This window comes from Punica granatum, chromosome 3, assembly GCF_007655135.1.
Source record: "Punica granatum isolate Tunisia-2019 chromosome 3, ASM765513v2, whole genome shotgun sequence".
Taxonomy (NCBI): domain Eukaryota; kingdom Viridiplantae; phylum Streptophyta; class Magnoliopsida; order Myrtales; family Lythraceae; genus Punica; species Punica granatum.
Genome location: NC_045129.1, coordinates 3,065,079 through 3,081,478, shown reverse-complemented (window position 1 = coordinate 3,081,478; position 16,400 = coordinate 3,065,079). Strand labels below are relative to the sequence as shown.

At 42.0% G+C, this 16,400-nt stretch overlaps 3 protein-coding genes across 15 annotated transcripts; 1 reads left to right on the top strand and 2 right to left on the bottom strand.

Moving 5' to 3' along the window:
- Window positions 1-50: 50 nt before the first annotated feature.
- On the bottom strand, window positions 51-548 carry LOC116199444 (F-box/kelch-repeat protein At1g80440-like). Its single transcript, XM_031529790.1, has one exon. The coding sequence runs from the start codon at window positions 546-548 to the stop codon at window positions 51-53; it is 498 nt and encodes a 165-aa protein (XP_031385650.1).
- Window positions 549-2,726: 2,178 nt separating this feature from the next.
- Window positions 2,727-6,852, bottom strand: LOC116199443 (disease resistance-like protein DSC1). Its single transcript, XM_031529789.1, has 4 exons — window positions 6,655-6,852; window positions 6,319-6,562; window positions 4,298-4,701; window positions 2,727-4,227 (listed from the first exon to the last, which is right to left on the bottom strand). Exons 1-4 carry the CDS (start codon window positions 6,850-6,852, stop codon window positions 3,661-3,663), a joined length of 1,413 nt encoding a protein of 470 aa, XP_031385649.1. The 3' UTR covers window positions 2,727-3,660.
- LOC116200198 (TMV resistance protein N-like) lies at window positions 6,643-14,933 on the top strand. Of its 13 annotated transcripts, none has more exons than XM_031530957.1 (8): window positions 6,643-7,079; window positions 7,250-7,486; window positions 7,579-8,886; window positions 9,838-11,121; window positions 11,581-12,661; window positions 12,761-13,036; window positions 13,184-14,101; window positions 14,287-14,933. In XM_031530957.1, exons 4-7 carry the CDS (start codon window positions 10,013-10,015, stop codon window positions 14,024-14,026), a joined length of 3,309 nt encoding a protein of 1,102 aa, XP_031386817.1. In that variant the 5' UTR covers window positions 6,643-7,079; window positions 7,250-7,486; window positions 7,579-8,886; window positions 9,838-10,012; the 3' UTR covers window positions 14,027-14,101; window positions 14,287-14,933. The 13 variants fall into 13 exon arrangements, with proteins under 13 accessions (XP_031386817.1, XP_031386821.1, XP_031386818.1 ...); XM_031530961.1 differs by having other exon boundaries at window positions 6,643-7,177; window positions 7,348-7,486; XM_031530958.1 differs by having other exon boundaries at window positions 6,643-7,486; window positions 7,579-8,718; window positions 8,787-8,886.
- The last annotated feature ends 1,467 nt before the right edge of the window (window positions 14,934-16,400 follow it).

Below are 16,400 nucleotides of genomic sequence, written 5' to 3'. Positions count from 1 at the left end.
GCCTCATTGTTTCTCTTGATCAAGTATCGTCCTGCGGTCTGGTCGTAGCATCACTCGGCCCCAACCATCATCATCTTATCATGCCACCTTACCAGGACCTCTGCTGTGAAATTATTAAACGGTAGCTTCGCGACTTCCTGCCACGCAGAACTGCCCTCTCGAGCAATAAGCAATTGCCCATCCACTTCTTTGCCAACCATGCACATGTATATGGATGATCCGTCCGTGTTGTTCCCGCCTACTGCACAATTAGTTGCAACGTCGATGCTAATTGGTAAACCGTTCTCTTGAACGGGGTTCCAACACCATCCAACTGGATCAAGTATCTCCTGGCTCTCGACATAGTTCCCATCATCATCATCATCATCATCATAAGAGGTCCCGCGCCCTCCAATGACATGGAATCTGCTTGATTGAAAGGCTCCCTCGCAATCACAGCGCTCCTTTGCCAAGTCAGGCAGCATGATCCCCTTATCCGTCTTTATGTCATAAGCCATGGCAGACTTGAAGGCCTGCTCAAGTCTGAATCCCCTGGCCACATATATCATCCGCTCGCCATAAGATGCGTAAGAGAACTGTAAGCGTCACTCACCAGGCAGGTCGGCCCCCTGCCGCCACCTCGAGGACAGGAAACTGGAAATGTAAACCGAATTCGGGCCCTGTTGACAACCCAAGACTAGAAGCTCCGATCCAACCGCAGTCAACGTAGAAAAGAAAAAGCAATACAAGAGCAATACAGAAGCAGAGCTTGATTTCTTCCTAAAATGGTATTTACGTTTTCAATTGAGTTTTGCCTCCCCCGAAAGTGGGATCCAAGTTCTCGTGGGTAAGGATAAGAAGTACTTGGGGTCCCATACTGTATAAAGATGAAAAATTTGGTCACGGAATTCATCAACTTATGAATTTTCAAAAAGTCAAAAACAAGTGATAAGGGTTTAAATGCATCTGAGCACAAGTATTCTCATCAAGTATCGAACTTAAAACATTTTGGTTACCAAGTAAGCGCGTGTAATAACGCACTACATCCTTTTTTGATTCAATAATGTTAATTCATAAATAAATTTGCCCATATTATGATGTCGCTAAATCGTAAAAAAATATCTGATTATCTATTTCATGGTCAAGTCCCCTGTACCATGAAAGTCTATCAGATTTCTTTAAAATATAACAACTTCATCGATCATTTCATTTCAAGATGGATTAGAGAATTGGGCAATGAGTTTTTGGATTTTTTTTTTTTTGGGACAATCATGGAGTATCTGGCATGTGAAATATGATGCCATGCAAATAATTAATATCAAAAAGAAAAAAAAATTCTGGCTTGGAACATGATATCAACCATTCACTATACATAGAGCACTAGTCTCTCTTATATCGACATCACTCGATCCCTTTGACAAAGGGAATGAAAACCCTAATCTCCTCTCTTTGCATACCCTAATTTCACCTTCAATCCATAGGAACCAATATGGCTTCAATGGAGAGAGAATTAATGAATCTCTAATTGAGGTAGAATACCACTCCCAACTTTTCTTTTACTCTTTTCATCTCACTGTTTAAAATTACTTGAGTTGTCATGCATTTCTCAATTACATCATGTTGCTTTCTTCTTTTCTTTTCTTTTCTTTTTCGCTAACAATTTATTTTTATTCCATCTATTCGTGGTGAATTAAAATTCATATTATTGGGTTCTTGTAATCGAGTTTTATCCCCAGCGATAGTATTTTTTTTTTCACGTGTTTCATGTTGGATGGTAATTTAGTAATGATTAATTACAACTGCACATGTACATCCTAACAGTGAAGAAACTGCAATGTTTTCATTGAGCTTACTGTTTTATTCATGATTATTATTTAATTTACGGATATTAACAAGAAAACATTTCATTTGTAGGACGTCTAGTGGACTATTGCAATAATCATAGATACATACATCAATACATATATGAACCGTATATACAAGATCTGTATATACATATATCTTCCTATATGATCAATCGTCTCATAGATATACAAGATCTGTCCATCAGCCATTAGAGCAGTCCCCAGATTGATAAGTTTGATTCGCCCTTCTTGAGAGCCAGCAATGGTCGGCACATGAATGCCCAGCGACATCATAGGAAGAATAACTGTACGCAGAGATGACCGAGCAGAGATCGTTTTCATGTCGATCAACACTATCATTTCGTGCAATTTGATATATATTATAAGCAGGATGAAACATGCCGCCTGCAGTTTTGTGAATTTGGCATGTGCTTGACTGGAGCAGCCACAATCAAGCAAGCCATATCACATCATCGTGGTATCTGACTAGGTTAATGGTTCCAAACCAGGCATTCAAAAGGCATCTATGTGTGATAATCATCGGACCGGCTCAGGCAAAAGGGAAAAAAAAAAAAAGAATTTTACAGTGAAACCGGTTCTCTCTCTTTTACTAAGCGACTTTGATATAGAAAGTATCTTTTGATCGGTTCGGCACATCGATATACAAAATGGAACTTTACTTATTTATTCTAATAAAACAGATTGATCACTGACATACGATTTTCATATTTGCCTCATCTTACATTATCGTCCAAATGTTAATTTTCATTCCTCACCCTTACTAACATTAATCCATTTAAACATGCATCCATGGACATGTTAAAAGTCATCCAGAGGAAATTTCCCTAAGTTTAGAAAAAGAAAATGTTGATAATAAGGTAATAAGAAGACAGGTCTCCCCAGTATCAAAATGTGGTTTTGTATTTCACCGGAATCATCAAAATGCTGCTAACATCTGTCCATGAGAATTAATTATTTGGCAGTGCGCATCAAGAAGAACAGAAACTGGGATCCCTCGATTCCGAGGACTACATTGGTTCAGCCAATAATGCCTCTGCCTCCCGCAAAAGCAGCTCACATCGAGCCCATGTCAGTGACGGGTTCCTCGAATCCTGTGAATGGCTACTGGCACGCCCATGACGTCTTCTTGAGCTTCAGGGGCGAGGAAACCTGCAATGGCTTCGTGCCCCACCTATGCCGCACTTTACTGGGTGGGGATCAACGCCTTCATAGATGAGGAGGGCGTCAGGGGAGGAGACGTGATCGCGTCCTCGATCCTTTATGGGATCAAGAAATCAAGGATCTCGATTGCTATCCTCTCGTTAAAATCTTAAAATTATCCTGTATGCGAAAATATTTACTGGCAAATATGGATCATATTGCTTCCATTTACAAACGCCAAACAGAGCTCAAGCCAATTACTTACTAATCAAAGCTAAAGAGAACAATAAACAAAACACGTTTCCCCACTTCTGCGTAGTGTGAGAAGACGGCAAAATCATCGAAACTTAAGAGTACTAAATCTTTACTTCCTTTTATAGCGATCCTTGCGAAGTTGCCAGCGATACTTGCGAAGTCACCAAGGCCGCGATGGCTTCATTACTCAAGTCCAGGATCCATTTGGGAGTCTAGAAACTGTTTCAAACGGCTCGAATAGCTCCATGCATCTCAATTCATTGTAAGTCAAGGTGTCAGATCCACCAGATTCAAGCTCATCGTCTGGGAATGAGCAAACTAGACATTTTTTTTTATTGCACTTACTAAGATCATCTTCATTCCAGAAGTGTTCCAAAACCATTTGTGCTTCCAGATTCTTGAAATTACAGGAGTGATGCTTTCATTCCATCTTCTCCCTCCAAAACCATTTGTGCTTCCAGATTCTTGAAATTACAGGAGTGATGCTTTCATTCCATCTTCTCCCTCCAAAACCATTTGTCATTCCATCCTCTACCTCCAAAACCTTTTTGCAGTAGGAACAGATAAAGTATGGCCGACCTTCACTTCCTTGATGGAATACCAGATGCACTCCACAGCTTTGTAAAACACTCCTAGATACTTCAAATAATACCTCCGACTGATTGCATCCATATGATACAAGCTCCGGGTCAAGACAGCTCAATGGAATGAAAAGCAGCCACAGCTGGGCCGACTTTGAAGCAGGGAAACTTTCTACACCAGAGCCTATATATTGCTTGTTGAAGGAAAGCTGGATCTTACAATAAACATCAGCGTCACCTTGCTTGTCTAATGCCGCAGCAGCACAGAAGGCCACCCCAACTATATCCATGCAGCGTTCTGGGGACACCGAGAAACTAACATGTCTTTCTGTGCTTTGATACTCAAACCAATTCGGGACTTCACTTCCTGGATGTATGATACTGATTACAGTTGTTCCAAACAATTCCTGTAACATCAGAGAAGGCTTAGCACATGCAAGAGAGAGATGTAAAAACAAAAAAGATAGAGATCCAGACCTCCAATGGTGGTGTATTAGCTATATCTGAGCACTTATTCAACTTGTGACCGCCAGAAAGGTCAATTCTAATCGAAGCTTTTCGACGAGATTTTAATGCACCAGAAAATGATGGAAAGCTCTCCAGAGATTCACAGCCTGCTGCCTGCAAAATTTTTATGTTTGGTGGGAGGTCTACAATTTCTTGAAGTTGCTTGCAATTTGACAGGTCAGGCTGATCTAATGCAGAAAATTTTCTGATATCACTGGGGAGGCTGACAAGTTTGTTTCCTGATAATATTAATATAGTCAAAGTAGAATGGCGCTGCAGATCCTTCAAGAAGTTAACTTCTGTTAAACGGCACCCATGGAGATCCAAGTAAATCAGCTTCGAAAATGCCAACAATAGTGAGGCATCAGGGTTCTCTCAATACGATCCCTCCCGATACTCAGGAAACTCGTCAAGCTCTGAACAACCACTAAGGAAAAAAAATTCAAGTTCTCATGGCTATAAACAATAATATCATCACACCGCAATTAAGCGAATTCATTTAGAATAAATCCTCAAAATCCTCATACTATCTTCATTCAACTTATCTCATTCAAACAATCATTTATATAATTATTTAATATTTAATTTCATTCTATAGTGGAATAAAAATGCTCACAAAGACCCCCCAAAATGATAATTCAACGAGTCGAGCCTTCCGGGTGTATAGTCTCGGTCTCCTCGGCTCCTAAAAGTCCATGTAGCAAGAAAACAAGTTATATTTCATACTCATCTGCTCTTAAATTTAACATAATGAATCACACTGAGTTGACCTTAAAATGATCAAAGAAATGGAAAGGATATAATCAAACCAATAATAACAACCACTTAGCATTCATACAAGGAACCTAACACAATCGAAGACATCAAAGAAGCAAAAATCAGTCCTGCTTTAACCATCTTCACAACCAACCCTTCATTGTACCCATAGGTAGGCAAGAATAAGCAAGAGAATATCCAAGCAAATTGCCAATAGGACACCCAAATACAAATAAACAACTTCAAGTCTAGTACTACTAACAACATGGACGACCCACAAAGTAATTTCAGTGAAAAATATACAGAAAACTGGAGTAATTAACTAAGCAAGCAAGCTGAGTTCCACATTTGCAGGGCTTAAACCATTTCTCGATTCCCGTTCTACTCTGTTCCTTACTTCTCTCTTGTACAATTCTACCTAGAGCTGCAGCAAAAATCCCTTTTTTTCTCACTCTCTCTGTTTCCCTTTGCTCCCGATTAAGTTATCCCAACCGACAGAACAAAAATGAAATTCACACTACGTACCCGAAATTGGTCGACAATTGAACCCGAGGGCAACGTCGAGCTCTTCCTTGTAAGAGGATTTCCTATCTCGATACTTCTCCCTCTCTTTCTTTTTGATATTGTTCTAAGCTCATTCCGATCTCTCTCTCTCTCTCTCTCTCTGTGTTTCGGACAAAATGGCCATGCAACGAGTTCACTGACAGTTTGGTCTTCTAATTTTTCAATTGTCAACACTTGATTACCTGAATTTTAAAAAATTATAACAAAATGGTCCTTTTAGGGACCAAAATGTCGGCCAAAAAAAGGCTAAAAGGACCATTTTATTATAATTTTTTAAAATTCAATTCAAGGATCAAATTCTCGATTTTAAAAATTTAAATGATCAAATGCTGACAATTAAAAAATTAAAGGATCAAAGTGTTAGTGAACTCCCATGCAACCTCTTTCCTCCCTTTTCTTTTCGACAACTCAGCAACAACCGTATAAAATAAAGAAAAGGAATATGAGTAAGGCGGTGGAAATGTAAGGAGGAAAATGAAATATATCATGGGCTCACTGGGCTTAAGCCCATGAAACATTTAATAAGCCCAATTCATATGCATATATACTTATAATGCAAGAGCGCATATAATTATGCATATACGTTTGTCTGTGCCAAAAATATAGGTGTTCACAATCCACACCCTCCACTTCGACCAAAATATCTGGAAACATTTTAAGCTCCGAACAACCTTTGAGAACGAGGCTCTGAAGTAGCTTTGAGTTTAGACTTCTCGGAAATTTTCTGAGCTTACAGCAGTTAGAAAAATTCAAGTGGACGAGCTTATCAAGAAACCCAAGAGACTGATGAACGGAGACCAGGCTTTTGCACTCTGAAAGATCCAGCCTCTCGAGATTTTTCAAAGTGGACACATCAGGAATCTTGTGCAGCAATCCACAGTAACTGAAGTCAATATATTTCAGATTTCGGAATCGCTGTACAGACAGTAGAAGATCAAGTAAATAGATTTTGAGAAAACCTTTGGACAATTTCAAAGGGAGGAAAATATTGGTATAAAGTTATTTACCTCAAAATCCTCTGCCAAAAATCTGATGCTGCTTTTGCTCAAATACAGCGCTCGAAGATTCTTCTGTCCACCAGAACTGAAGGGCAAGAAATTCAAAGTGTACTTAGGCCACTCGAGCCACTTTAATCTGTTAGGGAAACATATTGGCTCGCCACAATGGTATAAATTTCTGGTTATAAACAATCGAAGCCTTTTCATGTTTCCAAAGACTCCTGAGCTCAAGCACACCTCCTCTGGTGCACTCAGATCCAGTTTTATGCATTGTATCTTGCTTGTTCCCTGAATAACATACGCCCAAGTAAGAAACCTGTCTAAATTTCGCGTAGAACACGAATAATAATAATAAAAAGATAAAATTCACGTAGAACTTCAAGCGGCGGCTCAAAAGCTCCTCCAGAAGATGAGTCAGCCGAGTCAGGAGCGAGGTAGGAGAGGGCGAGGAAAGGGAAGACAAGAGGAAGCCCAGGTTTTCACACTGGATGAGTGGGAAAAGAGGAAGGCAGCTGTAAAGCCTGAAGCCCAGGTTTTCACACTGGAGGAGTGGGAAAAGAGGAAGGCAGCTGTAAAGCCTTCAATGAAGGGAGTCAGGAGCGAGGTAGGAGAGGGCGAGGAAAGGGAAGACAAGAGGAAGCCCAGGTTTTCACACTGGATGAGTGGGAAAAGAGGAAGGCAGCTGTAAAGCCTGAAGCCCAGGTTTTCACACTGGAGGAGTGGGAAAAGAGGAAGGCAGCTGTAAAGCCTGAAGCCCAGGTTTTCACTTCCTGATAGAAGCGCCGATGAGGATCTCGTGTGGCGGCTTCAAAACCAATTTGATTTGGAAGATGCCCATTATGTCAGTGTTTTGGCTATTGGTTCACATTTTGTGACGTTTTTATACATTGTGTCCCAGTAGAGCGTTGACGTCGTATCTTCTCCATGTTTCAGGTGCAGGGAAGCCCTGACGAGACAGAAGCAGAGAGAATCAGGAGGAGCATGTTCAGTTATGAAAAGGAGAATGACAATGCCCAGGGGCTCGGTGGCGGTCGTAGAGGCAGGGGAAGAGAAGAGGAAGATTCTGATGACATAGGCCCCCCTCTTGCACTTTCATTTTTGTTTTGTAAAGTCGTGCTGTTTGGTATTCCGTGACACTTGGACTTGTTTTCTGATCAAATTTTTATCCTAAACTATGATTGAACATGATCCTTGCCTTTTTTTGTAAGCGACTTGTGCCAGCTGATGGTTATCCGATTGCCTATCAGAGAAGTCAGAAAAGAGGAAGAATTTTGTCAGGAAAAATATGCCAATCGTTCTCCTACTCTTCCTCCTCATGTAATAATAGTTGATCGCTGCTTCCGTTTCTTTTGGCTAATCGGCTGAGATTGAGTAGACATAAGGGTAATGACCCGTCCAGACTAGCTGTACGGTATGAAATTGCTGTACGGTAGATTCTTCAGCAAAACTAATATATTAGATGGTAATAGTTTTCTTTCTTTTTTTTTGGACAAAAAAATGAACACAGTAATTAATGAACATTTATGCCGACCAATTTCCTTTCCCATTTTTTTCTATTAAGTCATGCATCTCCACCTTACCCAGTTCAAAATTTATGAGAGACTTATCCACGAGAACTCGCATTCCACTTTCTACATGGAGACGACAGCAACTGAGTATGGTCGGTCTTGACTTCCTTGATGGCATAATAGTTAGATGAACTGCACAGCTTTGTAAAACACTCCGAGAAACTTCAAAGAACTCTTCGAATTGATTGCATTCATACGGTACCAGCTTTAGGCCAAGACAGCTATGTGGAATATAAAGCAGCCATAGATGGGCCAACTTCGAAGCAGGGAAACTTTCCGCGAGAGAGCAGAAGCCCACATATCGCTTCCCCTTCAGAAAACAGAGGGGGAGAGAGAGAGAGAGAGAGAGAGAGAGAGAGAGAGAGAGAGAGAGAGGGAGAAGGATGGAAGAGAAAAGGAAATGAAGAAGGGGAAAACGAAGAACAGAGCATATTGAGAGACGAGAAAGGGTCGGAAGAGGGAGACGAGAGTAGGAGAGCGCCTGAAGGATATGGGTTAAGCTTAGGTAGGTAAGTTGATTTCGCTTCCTTTAGTTTATTTTATTTATTTGATTGAATTCTTCCCTGTGTGAAGCTGGAATAACGGTTCAGCTGAATTATGGAATGAAGTGAGAGGAAGGATAGGAATTGTCGAACCTTGCGAGGAATTAGCTCAGTGTGAAGATACCGAAAAGGTTCGGATTTTGTTTGGGTTTGGATTCTCTATCCATGCTCAATAGTTGTAATCATCGATTTTGTTGTTTTTGCCTTTTTCATTGCCTTATAGATTTTAGGGACATATGATTCGAGATGGTTATGGTTACTATTCTCACTTTCTGATTTTTTTTTTTAACTTAGAAGTCATTATTTTAATCGGGTGATTGAAATTCTCTATGAGTTTTTTCATTCCTCGATCATGATGATGTCTTTGTTTGCGAATTTATTTTTGGGGCCAAATTGGTATTGCTCATATCTTTTTTTTGTAATGATTACTAAAATCACAGAGAGAAGTTTGAAATGATGTTTGAACCCTTTCTTCCTGGTCGTGTCGTATTGATTTCCGTTGTTCCAAGAAATTTCTATAAGATCAGATAAGGGTTGGCGCCTATGCAAGCGAGAGATGTGGAGATAAAACAAAATAGAAATATAGATGGAGACCTCAAATGACGGTGTCGGTGTATTAAGTTTATTAAATTAAGTCAACTTGTGACAGCCAAAAAGGTCAATTCTCATCGAAGAATCTAGGGTGATGGGAATTATTCCTTTGGTTCCGCCCCCCACCCGGGGTGTCCAGGGTGCAGTTGAGTGAATCAGCCCTTATTGTTCAATCATTAAGTAGGTCCCCACTTACTTAACTTAATCTAAATCATTTAGTACCTTTTTGAATTAAGTTTATTAAATTAAGTCAACTTTTTTAGCATTTACTAAACAAGCTTTTATTTCATTTAGTGCTGGTCGATTAATTTCAGCAATTATTTGTGTTATCAAACAGACACTAACTGTGAAGCTTAGCTCTGGGGAGAAATCTTGATTAATAGCTGAATAGAAAATTATTCCGGGTCTACCTAAACTGAACAATTTGATTGATGGACCTACCAGATCAGAAAATTTCAGAAATTTCACGTGAGAAATTTCCAAAATCTCAGGGCGGGCCATGACTACAATTATGCTGGCAATCGATACGGGCAACTTCTTCTTGGCGGCCTCATCTACCGAAAAGGGACATCCTCTTCCTCCTCAAGACTGAACTCCAACGACGGCTGCCTTTTTGTCTTGTGAACCTCTTTAGCTGCAGTGATCTGCGCCTGTGGGTCTCCGAAAATGAAAAGGAGAGAGAGAGAGAGATCTGCCTTTTCTCCGGAGCTTTGTCGAAGTGCTAAGCCTCGCGCGGAACCACCTCCGGAGCAAAACGCTCCCGTCTTAGATGATGTTATCCCATCTGAGAAAGAACAGCCCGCGGTTGACTGCCGACTTAGATATGACGTCGTCCTCAACACCTTCATAGATGAGTCTGGCCTCGAGGGAGGTGATTGGATCGCGCCCTCACTACTGGAAGCCATAGAGAGATCGATGATCACAAATGTAGTCCTTTTGTCTATGAGGGCTGGTTCGGCGTATGCCGGGAAACCACCTCCGGAGCAAAGCGCTCCCGTCTTAGATGATAATGTCTCATCTGAGGAAGAGCAGCCCGCGGCCGAGTCAACCAGCAGGCGCGGAGCCTTTGATCGCATTCCCTTTCCACGTTGTATGCGTCACCCGAAACCACCTCCAGAGCAAAGACGGGAGAGAGAAGAGCTTGCGTACTTGATGTCATTGGCTCTGATGAAGGATGGTATGTCAATGTCTAAGATGCGGGCAGAACCACCTCCGGAGCAAAGCGCTCCCGTCTTAGATGATGATGTTGCCCCATCTGAGAAAGAACAGCCCGCGGCTGCCTTTGATCACATTGCCTCCGAGACTCCTCCCCCCACCAGAACCGACCGCCGATTTGACGTCTTCTTGAGCTTCAGAGGAGAGGACACCCGCAGCAGCTTCACCAACCACCTCAATGACGCCCTGCACCGAGCAGGAGTCCGCAACACCTTCATAGATGAGTCTGGCCTCGAGGGAGGTGATGAGATCGCGCCCTCACTACTGGAAGCCATAGAGAGATCGATGATCACAATTGTAGTCCTTTCGCCGAACTATGCATCCTCGAGCTGGTGCTTGGATGAGCTTATCAAGATCCTCGAGTGCAGGGAATCATTAGGACAGACAGTACTGCCGGTTTTTTACAAAGTGGACCCATCTGATGTCCGTAGGCAGTCAGGGAAGTATGGAGAGGCGTTGGCCGTTCACGAGCACAAGTCAGGGCGAGAGAAGGTGAAGCGTTGGACGGAAGCTCTCACCAAGGTTGCCTCCCTCTCGGGCTACCACTTGCTCGCCAATCAGTAAGTCTACAAAACTCTTTCAATCCGTGTTGCTCTGTCTATTTGTTTTCCTTTTGTCTGATCTAAATATCTGAATCAGATTTCTAATTCATGGGTTTTCCTAGCACGACATGAAGTCACCATAACTCATATTAATACTTTCAGTTAAAGCGTTTAGTAATTTCAGTTCAAACGTTAGTACTTCCAGTACGGCCATGTAGTACTCATCACGAATAGTAGAAATTCTACAAACACATTAACTGAAAGTATTAAGCACTTGAAGTGAAAGTATAAAAAATATCACATAGTGGAAGTACTAAACACTTAACTGAGAAGTACTACAAAGTTACTGTGACCTGCTGTCATGTTAGAATTTCCTTAATTCATGCCTAATTTCGCCGATCCCACACCATAGTTTATTGCGCACTAGTGAGAGTCTTATTGCAACATCTCACTTTCCTTGTTTGTTGAAATTTGCAGACGCGAGACTGATTTCATTCAGACCATAGTCAAAAGGGTGATGCGGGAGCTAAATCGCAAGCCTCTTCATGTCCCTGACAACTTGATCGGGATGGAACATCATAATAGAGTTCTCTATTCCCTACTGGACATTGAGTCAGATGATGTTCGAATGCTAGGAATATGCGGAATGGGGGGAATAGGGAAGACTACTATTACAAAAGCCATTTGCAATGCTATTTCTGATCGTTTCGAACAAAACATCTTTCTAGCAAAGGTTCGTGAATGTGACCTGCTTCAACTTCAAGAGAAGCTTCTTTCCCAGATGATGGCAGATGTTGACTTGAAGCTCGGGAATGTTGATCGAGGTATCAACCTGATAAAGAATAGCCTTTGCAATAGAAAAACTCTCATCATGATTGACGACGTGAACCGCTTGGATCAATTGGAAACACTAGCAGGAGGACGTGATTGGTTTGGTCACGGGAGCAGGGTCATCATAACCACAAGAGACGAGCATTTGTTAGTCGCTCACGGAGTGGATGAAATATACAGAGTTCAACCATTGGTTGATCACGATGCTCGTCAGCTTTTCTCTTTAACTGCCTTTGGAACTATCACTCCAGAAGCAAAATATGAGCAGCTCTCATATAAGGTAGTAGATTACACGAAAGGACTCCCCTTAGCTATTAAAGTTTTGGGTTCCTTTCTCCGCGGTCGAAGCTTGTCTGAATGGAGATGTGCATTAGAAAAGTTGAAAAGAGTTCCCAATGGGGAAATCTTTAGCGTGCTAAAGATAAGTTTCGATAGCTTGGATGATTACGAGAGGGCCATTTTTCTTGATATCGCTTGTTTCTTTGAGGGAGAGCATGTTGACCACGTCAAAGAGATATTGCAGTGCTGCAAACTCTACCCCGAAATTGGGCTGCAAGTTCTTGCGGAGAAGTCTCTTGTAACTTTCGAAGATAATAAGGTGAAGATGCATGGCATGATAGAAGACATGGGTAAGGAAATTGTTAGACAAGAGGCGCCCCAAGAGCCGGGTGAGAGGAGCAGGCTTTGGTTCCATGAGGACGTCCTTCATGTACTAACCGAAGACACGGTATGGGAAATCTGAATTCTTTCTCTCATTGGTAAATTTTGGATATTAGCATTTGAATATGCCAGATAACCTTTCCTTTGTTTTGTCCCTTTACATCAGGGAACTAACAAGATCGAAGGCATAAAGCTAGATTTGGTTGCACCTGAAGAGGTTAACTTCAGTTCCGGAGTGTTCACAAACATGAAAAGACTCAGACTTTTCATAGCCCATAATGCATATCATTCGGGTGATTCGATATGTTTCCCCCGTGGATTAAGGTGGCTCGAGTGGCCTGAATACAGTTCATCATCCCTGCCACTAAATTCCGGTTGGAAGGAGCTAGTGGCTCTGTACATGCCCAAAAGTGGCATCAACATTCTGGGAGAAGAATTCCGGGTACTTAATTTTATTTACTGCAGCTTTATTTTGGATTTTAAAGGACGTTATCCCCATTCTTTTGTTATTATAAATCTCCTAATGCCGTACCACAGTTGGATATGTATAATTATCATTTGCCTAAGCTTTTCTGGTATTGCTGTCTAGCTTTTCCGGAATCTGAGGTTCATCAACTTCAATGGCTGTAAACTGTTAACCAGTATCCCAGACTTATCTTCGATGCATAGTCTTGAGCATTTGGATCTTGGAGAGTGCAAGAGTTTACAAGAGGTTCATCAGTCTCTGGGTCATCTCCCTAAGGTTTCCCATCTGAATTTTCTGAACTGCTGTAGTCTCCGGGAGTTCCCGAGCAGCCTCAAGTCAAAGTTCCTTCAAAGCCTGATTCTCAAAGGCTGTTCGAAACTTTCGAAATTTCCCGATATTCTGGAGGAGGTCGGGGGCGTAAAAGAACTTTCTCTGGACGAGACTGCGATTGATGAACTGCCTCCTTCTTTGGGGAATCTTATTGGTCTGCAGGAACTGTACCTAAGGAATTGCAAGAGACTCAAGAACATCCCCAGCAGCATTTATAAGTTGAAACAACTTGAACGTGTTGTTTTTTGTGGTTGCTCGGAACTAGAAAAGTTTCCCGGATATCAAGAGGAAGGTATTGATTCCTCAGTTATCTCCAGGGTGTCGGCATTTCCGAATTTGATTTTCTTGGATTTCCAAAGCTGCAGCTTATCAGAGGTTAATTTCCTGGAGGATCTGCATTGCCAGTCCACATTGATCTATTTAAACCTATCCGGAAACAAATTCACCAGCCTCCCTGCCGGCATGAGCAAATTCACTAAGTTACAACAGCTTAGCTTGACGAGTTGTAAGGACCTTCAAGAAATCATAGAGCTTCCAAAGAACATAACTCATTTATTTGCTGAAGGCTGTGAATCTCTATGCATTTTCCCGTCATTGTCCAGCATTTTAGAATTTCATCCTGATGTGTCCCCTTAGCTTCGTCGTATGGACTTCTCGGGCTGTCACAAACTACTTCGGAATCCTCACAGGACGCAGATGCTTTCAATTGAGGTCTCTCTTCTTCCCTGTGTTAGTATTTTTCGAAGATACTGATCCCTGGCAGTGATGTTTGTATATTTATCTATGCGTGTAAAACATGCTTTATATACATTGTTCATCTCTGTATCTCCCTGGCAACTTATAATTCTTTTCAGAGAGATTTGCTTGATGAGTAAAACATCATCTTTGATTTGAAGGGACTGCTTGGCAACACTCGGGTGGACATTTTGCATCCTGGAAGTGAAGTCCCAAACTGGTTTCAACATCGTAGCACGGAAAAGGTAGTTAGCTTCATGGAACCAGTAGATTCTTACCTGAACATAGCGGGGTTGGCCTTCTATGCTGTTGTAGGAGGACCTCTGGAATCCCAACGGCAAGCATGTGTTTCGTGTGAGGTCCAAGTTTTTGTGAACAAGCAGAGAGCCTATGGTGTCATGGAGCAATTCCCTTTGCTGGCGTCAGACAACATGTGGCTGCATTACGTTCCTCAGCGTAAAATGTGGGGATTGGATAAATCTGCACAGAATGAATTTGGCCGATTTGTGGTGTTATTTGCTGCTTCTGCAGGTGCAGTGAAATGCAGCGGAGTCCATGTGGTGTACCACCGAGAGAAATAATCCATAGATGGAGAATGAACAACAGCATTGTTCCTTGAGACCTAAATGGGCCTTCTGAGTGTACTAACGATTTGGACCGACAGACCAGAGAAAGAATTCTTAATATGTGATATGCACATTCTCTCTTGTAAACAACCTTGATCAAAAGTTGGCTGATTGCTGCAATTAATAGGAGAGCCTGCAAGTTAGCTTGCAAGGTATTGTTTTCACGATTAGTACCTCACTCAGATCCATGTCTCCCCTTATATAATAATCACCGCGATTTCGAGTCTTTTCTGAAAATGGCAGGACAAAGATGACCAGATTTGTATACGAAGATCAGAGAGCGTTGAATTGTCCAGTAAGCACGTATTATGAAAACTTTACGAGCAACAGAGTTAGATGGAGCTATTGTGGGCATACTAGTTGTTGGGAAAAATCCATGGGCTTACTTGAGACTCGGGCCCATCCGCAACCCAAAAGCTTAAGCCAATGGGTTACTAGACCATTATCTCTTATAAACCTATGGATTTCCTCTCAACTTTTCCATGTGGGATTACTTCCAACACCCGCCCTCATCATTCTCCATATAGGAGAGAAACCGGCCCAACAATTCCCCCCCATTCTCGACTATATGGAGGACTTCGAGCCGGGTTTTTTTTTTACTTCCGAACTCGGATACCAATTGTTAGGCCCTTACCATTCTCCATAGAGGCAATGAGGTCAGCGGTTGATCTTATTAATCTTACACCGTCAGTTGCACTTGATGGAGATGTACCCCAGCAGGTGTGGATCGACAAGAAAGTATCATACAAGCATCTCAGAGTCTTCGGGTGCAGGGCATCTGTTCACATTCCTCGAGATGAAAGATCAAAACTTGATGCCAAGGCAAAACAGTGCATCTTCTTGGGTTATGCACATGAAGAGTTCGGGTACAGGCTTTGGGACCCTGATAGCAAGAAGATCATCAGGAGCAGGGATGTTGTCTTCTTTGAGGACCAGACAATCGAGGATTTGCAAAAGTTAGAGAAGGCCAGTGTAGGCAATCCTCACGAGATCTCTATTCCTGTACCGGTTGATGTAGAGCATCCAATGGAAGAGGTACCTGGTGAGTATGAAGAAACCACGACTGGGGGTGAGATTCCTCGGGTAGATGATGATGTGACTACGGATGATACAGGCTCGCAGTTACAGTTAGAGCCTGCAGATCTACCTAGACAATCTGATAGAATAAGACGATCATCTACAAGATATCCGCCTCATGAATATGTGCTACTGACTGACGGGGGAGAACCTGAGTGCTATGATGAAGCTGTGGCACATGAGTACAAGGAGCACTGGTTGAAGGCGATGAATGAGGAGATGAACTCCTTGTCTGAAAATCACACGTATGACCTAGTGAAGCTACCGCAAGGTAAGAGAGCATTGAAGAACAAATGGGTCTACAGGTTGAAGACAGAGAACTCGCGACCTCGATACAAAGCTCAACTGGTAGTGAAAGGTTTCAACCAGAAGAAAGGAGTTGACTTCGAGGAGATCTTCTCGCCTGTTGTCAAGATGTCATCGATCCGAGTTGTTCTCGCACTGGCAGCTAGTCTGAACTTGGAGATTGAGCAGCTCGATGTAAAAACAGCTTTCCTGCATGGTGACTTGGAGGAAGAAATATATATGGAGCAGCCTGAAGGATTCCGAGTTAAAGGTAAGGAGCATTTGGT